The following is a 9,991-nucleotide window of genomic DNA, read 5'->3' as shown; positions in this document are numbered from 1 at the left end:
CGGCATGGACTTCCGCGCCACGCTCTGCCCCCGCCACCCGGACCGGACCTCTTCGCATTCGGGCACGCGCTCCAGCTGGTCGACCCGCGACGCTTCGGGGCCTATCCTGAGCTGTTCTACTGAGCATCAAGGGCGTGCGGCATTCGGTGTTCCTAGTGAGCATCAACGGCATTCGGTGTTCCTAATGAGACTGGCTGCACGGGCTGCTGATGGTGCCGCACCCTGAGCTGTTCTACTGAGCATCAAGGGCGTGCGGCATTCGGTGTTCCTAGTGGAGGCGGAATGTGGTGAGTGATGGAGGTGGGATTGAGGGGTACAAGGGCTGGTTGACAGTGGTAATGAGCATGATGTTTGATGAAGAGTGTCTATCTGCTACTACAATTTTACCCAGGCTGTTGATGAGTACCAGGAATTGGTCCAACTGCATTCTCCTCAGCATCTACAGTAGCCACAAGTATTAGTACTTGGGAGCTTTGATTCTGAAGATGAAGGTATGCTCTTGTTACTTGTGACTCTAGCCCACTAAATTGTAGCAACTTTCACCTTTGGATGTCTGACTTCTAGCCTAGCTTGTACCAACCGGCCTGATTAAGAACGATAAATATGAAACCTGTATATAAAATTTGCCATCACCACAAGCAAACATGCCTGTTTCTTGTTACAGTCTGGTTCCTCACAATGTTGTCCTCTAGTAATTTTCTCATTTTCCTTCCTTATAAGCCATGCTTCTTCCCGCTCCGCGTCCTCGTGTCAATGAGTCCGTGTCCGTGGACGAAGAGGTGCTGAGCGGCTGGAAGAGCAAGTCGAAGGGGAGGAGCTCGGTTTTGCTGGCATGTATGACGATGGGGCATCAGTGCTGGTTGGGATTCAGCACTTGGCGTCGCTGGTTCTGTCAGTGAGCTCATGGACAAAGAAGAGCTAAGCTGCAGCAAGCGCACGGAAGCTAGTCTGCTGTCAACTGGTATGTTCCTCTCCCCCTAAGCTAGTAGAAACAAAACTTCCTTTACATGTGCCAGCTGATTGCATCAATTAGCTCTAAATTCCCTTTCTTGATCTGAAGAATCGTGATGTTGTGCAGTCATTTTCAGCTTTATTGATATACTGAGTTTTATTCTCTGTGTTCATGTGAATAGGATAAAATTGGAAAAAAATCCAAAATAAAAACCAAACTTGCAGAAAGCATGTCCTTTTATTAAGTACTCCCTTTGTTCCTGTTAAATCGATGCTAGCTCGGGGGAGGTGTCCTGTTGAATAGCTAATTAACTCGCGTCAATTAAAACGGACTGGAGGGAAAACTAAGTAAGCTTCAGGGTGGCGGGAAGCCGCGCCCGTGGTGGTCTTTTTTATATGATTGTTTAAAAATGCACTAAATATTCAAATCTGAGCGTTCGTTCTGAATGTTTCAAATATTTGTTGAATATTATGCTTTCCTTGCTATTAAATGTAAGACATCAGTACTTGAATGACGGAAGCAAAATATATCTGTAGTTTTGACAGAAGTAAAACAAACACTGACTATAGCCCAACCGGACACAGATACTTCTAATACACACACATGTACCTATGGCTGAATGTGGCAAGGAAACTACAAAGGTTGAATTAAGTTGAATACGGTAGTATACTTCAGTACAATTTATGCAGGGTGGAGAATGGTGTTGGTATTAAATATTAATATGAACTTGCACTATTCTATACAAAACTGGGCCACTTATTTCATATGTCGACCCTCCTTTTTGCTGTTAGTTCACTTCAAGAAACTATGCTTGAACCTCCAATATAAGATTGTCTCGATAGGCCCAGTGCAACCTAACCATGTTGTTACTCTTGCATAAAACTACTGAAGAAAATGTCCCATGGAGTCATTGCCCCCCCAATTTAGCACCTGCAATGTCTGGTTGAAATTACTGGATCAGTTACCAACCAAATGACTTGGAAGAAGATAAATATCACAGATTCGGAAGTCTCACATTAGATATATATAAGTCAGATGATGGCATGTTAGACAACAGGCTATAGCCATTGAATTATCCAACAATCTGTGTACTCCATGATGAGAACAAAGTGCCGAACCTAGTCGTACATTTATACGTAAGAAAGTTGCAATATCTACATATATTGTTTAGCTTCATGCTAATATGGTGCTCTCTAGGCTTCCGCTGGCTTGTATTTTGTTTGTTCTAAGAAATGTCGTCAACACTAGTGAAATAGAAGTGAAAGCAAAACACTAAGTCGGCTAGAAAAGAGTGTTTTGGTTAAAATGGTAGCCTAAATTGTTCTGTGGTTATATTGCAAACAGATCTATGAAGAATACAGAGCACATCTTGCCATCCTGCTGAAGTAGTGCCATGTATACCAAATGCCATACCTTGCATCTTTTAAGTGAACGCATTGGTTATTGATTCATCTTTGACTGGAAAAGAAAACATAGAGATTTTCTGTTCGTCTCAATTAATTACCTCGATATTCTTGAGCCAGCCACATGCATACATCAATAGGAAAAACCAAAATGTCGTTTTAATGCTCACAGCCAACATCAGTTAGACTTGTAAACGCATGGCGTACATCTATTGGAACAAAAAGAAAGGTCAGCTCATGATACAGTACCACGAAGGCAAAATGAGCGCTGGGAAGGTACCTTTATGTATGTTGCGATATTACTTTCATAATTCAGGTAATAAAAAAGACTTTCATAATTCTGCATCAGGGCTTGAACCTTGGCTTACACACATAAAAACCCATCAGATGAGTAGCATCCAGCTCAACACATTTTTCTGTATCTTCCAGACCTTCGGGAAGAGCTCCCGGGAAGATATGACATTGAGCTCTTCCTTGAGATGGTCAAAACTAATAGCAAAGTAAAACATGAACATCAAAATAGTCGATAAAATATTATTGCATTCTAAACATGTAAATAAGCACCATCGGCAACATTGTCATGACTCTCTTTTGTAGACCAATTCCCCTTCTCCATTTAGGCATAAACACAAACAGCTGCAAGGCACATGTGCTACTCCTACACAGAACACGACCGTAGAAAAAAATAGAGAGATAGGTAGGAATAAATAGCTGCAACACCGAGATCTCATTTTCCTTTGCATCGTCATCCTCGGTGGGGCTATGTACCCTTCCTCCAGGTGCTCCCTCACTGACCACCTATCTGTGTCCTACCATCATCAGCACCCCGTCCACCTTCCTCACGGGTGCCAACCTCATTCCGCATCTTCCGCACTCGCGCCGTCGCCTCAGCTCCCGGTGTCTGCGCCGTCCCTTGGATCATGCTCACCATGCATCACATCAGTTCATGCTGCCGCTTGGTCTAGGTTGGGCCACCGCTGCAAGATAAACATGGGGAGAGAAAGTATAAAACAAACTCAATGTCTCTCTCTCTCTCCGAGATGCTGGCCATACAACGTATATTCAATATTTGGCAGTGTTTTACTAAAATGTCATATGAATCCTATGGACCCACCATATTCTGAACCAATGAAAACAAGGCACCAACCGAGAGCATATGCCGTCTGGAGCAACATCGCATTTTCTAGTGGTGTTTTACTCCATACGGAGTTTTTGTCGTTTCTCCTTTTTCATGCGCTACGTTGACTTCATGCAATCATTTATATCTCCGGGTATGCCGTGGCACGTACCGTTTAGTCAAGGAAGATTGGATTGATCATTTACCAATACAATTTATCTGATTCACCTGAAAACCCAACTTGGGAATTAAGACAATATATCTCTTCATTTTAGCTTATGTCTTGGCAATTTGCCCGGCCAGCAGTCAATTAGTCAGAACTAAAAGATAATGGGTTCCAACTGTTCGTTGCATCTTGCTTGGCCTGAAGGTATGGATTTGAAACATGTCCATTATCTTTTATTTGGGAAGAAATTTTCTACAAAACATTTGTTTGGTAAGCTTATGAACTTTTACTGTTGACTTAGCAATTTTCTACAGATGGTTTGTTACAGGGAAGCACTTACGCAATGACGTGGAGGTCAGGTGGAGCAAATATGGCTTAAAATTCACTGGAGGTGAAATTATTTGCGCCAACCAAAAAAAAGGGCGTAAGTCTTAGGCTCTTAGCACTATTGATTTCATGCCTCCTAAACACTAGCTAAAAAAACGAAGGGGCAAGCCTTACCAAAAGACCGTAAAACAAAAAAGGTAGGTGTAATTTAATTAGGCCCACTTAGGGGTGTTAATTCTCCGCATTGATGATGGTAGATTGGAGGAAGGTCTGACCGTCTCTCTCTACGAACAGGAGCCCTCCGTTCTTCCTGAAAAAAAAAATACAGGAGCCCTCCGTTGCAACGGGTGATCTCACTGCCGCTCCCAATTTTTGGTTTGATGCGAGAAACCAGCAGCCGTGCCCGAGGTTTTCGGTGCCCCTAACGCAAACGGACACCAGATGTTGACGCTGGTGATAGAAATTGAATAGTAACGCCACAAAGTAGAAATTATGGAGTAGAAGATTGGCGGCTGCACGGGGCGCGCGAGCGTGCGCCTTCCCTCTCGGGGACCGCAGTCCCAGCGTGACCTCCCGAGCCCCCGGCCCTATAAATTGCGCTCCCCGCACGTCCTGCAGTCCACCGTGCTCTCTGCTTTCTCTCCAGTAAACTGTTCTTCCTGCAACGAGGCAGCCATTAGAGGAAGGTTGGAAAAGGTAGGGGTTTTAGGGGCGATTTGTGTGGTGTTCTTGGGGTTTCTCCGGGATCTTGGGTGTTGTTTCCTTTTATGTGTTTGATTGATTATGGGTGCTGTTTCATTGTATATTATGTTTGTTAGACTGGAAGGCATGGCCAGCGGTGACCGAAGGCATGGAAAGGAACCGGCAGCGCTGGAGGAGGACAACTTCCCGGAGGGGCTGCACGTGCTCGCCGTCGACGACAACCACGTCTGCCTCAGGGTCCTGGAGGCTGCTCTGCGCCAGTGCAAATACAAGCGTGAGCGCTCTCGATCTGCCTCCTCCTCTCCTTTTACCCTAACCCATTAGAACCAGTCGAAGCTAGGAGTAATCCTTGCCATGCTTGTTTCCTTGGGTTTGATGCAGCAACGGGGGTGATGGACGGGAGGACGGCGCTGAAGCTGCTGAGGGAGAAAGGGGAGGATCACTTCCACCTGGTGAACACTGACGTGCACATGCCGGACATGGACGGCTTCCAGCTCCTCGAGCTCATCGGCCTCGAGATGGATCTGCCAGTCATCAGTATAATTAATCTCTCTCTTGCACTGTCCAGCTTTGCCAGCGAGTGTTTTACTTTTTATGTCGGTTGACATTGCTAGCTCACGGTCATTAAGAACGTTTATAGTCCTCGCCCGCATGGGGTTGGCAATATTTCCATATATGGTACTAGTACATGCATTGAGTGGTGTAGAAGCACGTGTGTATATGTGTTGTTGCACAAACACACCCCCTAGTTTTAGTAGGGAAAATCAAACGATTTTTTTTTCCGAAATGGGGACATAACCCCAACCTAAGCATCGATCGATTGATACATGCAACATTTTATTAACTTATTATCAAACGAAAGCATCGTATTTATCGACACAGAGCAGTGCGGCCCCATCTAATGCATCATCTTTATCGACATGTAGCATAGCAATACAGTCCCATCTAGCCATTTGTCTTGTAGTTTGGATGGCTAACGGGGAACCAAGCAGAGGTCGATCGACACATGGGTTAGATGGTGGCGGGACCGGCTATAGTGGTGGTTCATGACGGTGGGGTGGTAGAAGACACGACAGTCGACAGGCGAGGAGTTGGCGATAATGGTTAGTGTTAGGAGTACGGGAGGTGGTGGCCGATATGAGGACCCTCCCGAACAAGATTAGGATCCCAGTCTTTTGGAAAGAATCCAATTTTAGCCCAAACCAATTTGGTCCCATCTAACCGAGTCAGATCCGACGGCCAGTAGAGCGGAGGTGAAGCGACACATGAGTTACGTGGGGGAGGGGGTACCGGTTCATGCGGTTATGTGGTGCAAGATATGTAATTCTAGATAATTTGCCTGTCTTAATTTTATACCTAATCCATGAACTATGCAATTTTATATCATACGTACAAAAATCGAAATAAATAGATACATGTGGTATCAGTTACTAATGATGGGTCTTCCAATAATTAATTGTTAAAGTCTCCGCTTCAACTAAGTTTACATTCATGCTTAAAAAAGAGACAGTTTTTATACCTCACGTGACATCAGTTGATGGCCTTTAAACCTATTTACTCTGAGAATAGCATATAAAGTAGGAGTACCACTTTTATGTAGATGTATTGACTGGATCTACCATGTGGATATGGCATATAAATTTGCAGTTCCATCAATTTTAAAGAAAATTTAACTAAAACACATATTTATTTGTCTAAGTTTTAATAATCAAACTGTATGCCATGCAGTTAATCATACAAAACCTGAAATTTTAGATGACCGCTTTACATGAATAAGAAAATTGCTTGGGATGATAGCTACTACCTAATAGGTTAGGAGGGAAAAGGTGGTCAATACCAGTATTTGAACGTTCATCAATAATTAGAAGTTATGAACATGGTGTGATGGTTTCTATATATGCATTGTGTTATGGTTACTTCTTTGCCCCTTATTTCTGATTCTTTCTGTTGGGTATGTAAACTTATTTTTCTTTGAAGCACGCATCAAACTGACCGTTGTCGTGATGCAGTTTTTCCCATCATGTGTAACATATTTGCTTCCCCAATTCCGTGGTCATTACAAATATTAAACTCAAATATCTGATCTGGAACCATTACGATAATTTAATTTCAAGTTTTATAGTTTTAAAATTTCCAAAGTCCAAAGCTAAGTTTCGGGCCATATGTCATGCAGTGCTATCTGTGAATGGAGAAAAGGCAACCATGTACAGGGGGATACGGCATGGGGCCTGTGACTATATTGTGAAACCCGCGGACATCAAGGAGATCAGAAACATATGGCAGCATGTTGTAAGGAAAAACCACGTCGCTGTGATCCACAACAGCAGTGACAGTGATGATGCTGATCAGAGGGTGGCACGACCAGTGATTGCTAAGGGTGGCGCAAAGAGTAAGAAGTGCTCAAAGAAGAAGAGAAATGATGGAGAAGGCTCTGATGACAATAGGGGAAGAAGGCGGAACACCTGGAAGAAACCAAGGGTGTCATGGACCAGTGAGCTGCACAACAGGTTCCTGGAAGTTGTCAACCGACTCGGCGTCGACAGTAAGATCTCACAATTTTTTTCATTGCTTACTTCCCCCCAAAAAAATTGTTTACGGTTCTTGGATTTATTTTAAGTAACAAGATGTTATGATTACCTAAATGCAGGGGCGGTTCCAAAGGCGATATTACAAATGATGAATGTCCATAACCTTAGTAGGGAGAACGTTGCAAGCCATTTGCAGGTTTAACTTCTGTATATCCTTATGCTTCACTGATATGCTTCTGTTCATATTATTTATAGGCTAAAAAACCCGCTTATTAGTGAAATCTTTAGTGATGCATTCATGCATCTTTTAGATGCGTGTAAGAAAAATATGCTTCCTTTGTGAAAATGTGAGACATATCTGAAACATTGTGTAGGGATTTTGAAACAATGTAACACCATCATATCTTTCTGCTTTGCACATGCCTTCCATTTCTTTCCCATGAGCATGAATCTCATATATGTTCTTTCACATATATTTTCATTTCAGAAATATCGCTTGTTTCTGAAGAGGGTCACCGATGACCCCACGAAGCCTAATCATATGGGTGATTCTTCTGAAAGCAGGCGAAATGCCTCGTACATGGGCATGAGTCACCAGGGAGTCCCGCCATCGTCAGCCCTTTGTCCCTGTGGTTCTCACAATATCTACGCAGCTCCTCCGTCAATATTAGGACCTTACGGTCTGTCTATTCAGCCCAGGAACTGGGCCACGGGCACAGTCGACAATGGTGGCCTCATGCCTGACACAGGAAGCCGCCACGCTTCGGGTCCTCCTGTCGGCCCATTTGCAAACACATCAGATCAGCCAATGCAGGATGCATTTCCTCGTATCCATTTCCGTTCTGGCAAATCCTACCAGAGCGTCCTGCGTCAGAAACTGATGGAGGCAAACACAAGCGTGGTGCCTTCCTCCCATCCTGGCACCTCCTCCATTGCAGCAGAAATGCCAAATGGTGGGCAGTTAGAATCTGCAAACCAGTTCCCGGTGCAGCCTCGAGAACAGATCAGCCATTTCTCCGGTCCGATGGGCATGGGACCTTCTGCGATGGGCACGCATGGCAACACCCAGCTCTCGTACCTTGCTGGGAACTGTAGCAATCCATGGCAGAATAATGTGGTGCCATCAAGTTTTGCTGGTTCTATGGTTGGAGCACCTCTCCTCCCATCATCACAGGTGAACGTCATACTCCCCCAGATCAACCAGACAATCTTTGCACCCTCATCTAGCGAGATGGCCGTGTTTCAGAATGAGCAGCAGAATCAGATGGCAGGGACCAACATCAACAACACCACATCAGTGGGTGTCTACAGTGAGCAGATGACGCCATTATTCAACATGGCAAGCAACGCAGCCCCAATGGAGATGACCAGTGTCAACTTCTCACCGATGAATCAGATGATGGTCAATGGGGGAAGCACCAGCTCTCCATCGCCTAACCTTCAGGCGGGCAACCCTGTCGCGCCGCCGGCTCAGATGGCTAATGGTGGTGGAAGCAGCAGCTCCGCATTGCCTGGCCATCTGGACAGCTCTGTTGCGCCGCCGGCTCAGATGGTTAATGGTGGTAGAAGCAGCAGCTCTGCATTGCCTGGCCATCTGGGCAGCTCTGTCACGCTGCAGACTCAGATGCTTAATGGAGGGGAGGGTGCATCTGGCATTTTACCTGTGCAAGATGATCCAGCTGGGCAGCAAGCTTCTGATGATCAGCCAACCTACAACACTTCTAACTTCCTGAAGGATATTTTTCCCAGCATGGCTAGTCAGGTAACAACCTTTCTCATTCACTCTGCCTACTTTTCAGGCTCTGCATATGAATTTGCTAAGCATGTCAGGTGTATCTGAATCTGAACTTCTTTTCTTGCTGCAGGATTTCAATCCAGATGCTGTTTGGTGAAGAATATTAGTACCTTTGTTCGCCCCACCTGCGCCACAGATGTCTCCGCATTTTGTGCAGGCCAGATGCTGATCATCAGCCCATGGTTCTTGCACATTGTATCTGCGGAGTTGTGCGAAAAAATGCCGAATTGTAGTAGGTAGTTAGAAGCAGGGTGTGGGCTTCTACTTTACTTCAGATTTGTTTTAAATTAGTCCTTGTGTTTGAAGGATCATAAAATAACTTCATGTTGCCGACGTCGAAGAGGACGTGTGGAATAATTGGCTATACGCATCGTCGATGCAGAGCCCCGGTTGTAATAAGACTTCCATATTCTAGAATGGAAATAAGTTTATGTTATATCATATGGAACCATTTTCATATACTTGTTGTCAGTGCAATGCTGCATTGCTGCCTCTATTCCTGAGATTCCATGCAAATAAAAACATGACCAGCATTGCACCCGCACATCAGTTTCAAAAGTGAATGTTCAAGTTTTATAATTTCTGATGTTGGGTGACCGAAGCTACTGAATTTGCAGCTGCACTAATGTGTTATCTTAATTTTCTGTCTATCACCCTGTAAATCACAAGAAAATCTTTGTATTTTGTATGGAGCCAAATACCTGATAGTAATTTGAAAGAAATGATTATAAATGTTTACTGTAGTTAACGCCTTATCTGAATGAATGAAACTACTTTCATCAACATGAATAATTGAGATGGTAATTCTTCTAATCTTACCCGCCTCGACTCCACGGGTCGCGCATCCCGTTGGAGAAGATGATGTTGCTCCCAAACCTCTTGAGAACTTGATAAATTTTCTGCCAACAGTAGCACAGTACCAGGTGAGCACTTGCAGACTGCAGCCCAACAATTGTTGGTACTGACGGTTCATATCTTTTTTTTTTGCAGGGGAAAAAGAG

The 9,991-nt window shown here is 44.3% G+C and overlaps 1 protein-coding gene across 4 annotated transcripts; it reads left to right on the top strand.

Moving 5' to 3' along the window:
- The first annotated feature begins 443 nt into the window (after positions 1-443).
- On the top strand, positions 444-9,448 carry LOC124701421 (two-component response regulator ORR25-like). 4 transcript variants are annotated; one of them, XM_047233479.1, is made up of 10 exons: positions 444-491; positions 721-961; positions 3,748-3,842; positions 3,953-4,062; positions 4,784-4,941; positions 5,049-5,204; positions 6,841-7,209; positions 7,315-7,391; positions 7,683-8,957; positions 9,061-9,448. In XM_047233479.1, the coding sequence occupies exons 5-10, from the start codon at positions 4,794-4,796 to the stop codon at positions 9,085-9,087; spliced, it is 2,052 nt and encodes a 683-aa protein (XP_047089435.1). In that variant the 5' UTR covers positions 444-491; positions 721-961; positions 3,748-3,842; positions 3,953-4,062; positions 4,784-4,793; the 3' UTR covers positions 9,088-9,448. The 4 variants fall into 4 exon arrangements, with proteins under 4 accessions (XP_047089435.1, XP_047089427.1, XP_047089444.1 ...); XM_047233471.1 differs by having other exon boundaries at positions 3,953-4,661; XM_047233488.1 differs by lacking the exons at positions 3,748-3,842; positions 3,953-4,062.
- Positions 9,449-9,991: the final 543 nt, after the last annotated feature.

The sequence above is a fragment of the Lolium rigidum genome, chromosome 1, assembly GCF_022539505.1.
Source record: "Lolium rigidum isolate FL_2022 chromosome 1, APGP_CSIRO_Lrig_0.1, whole genome shotgun sequence".
Taxonomy (NCBI): Eukaryota; Viridiplantae; Streptophyta; class Magnoliopsida; order Poales; family Poaceae; genus Lolium; species Lolium rigidum.
This window is presented reverse-complemented; position numbering and strand designations above follow the sequence as displayed.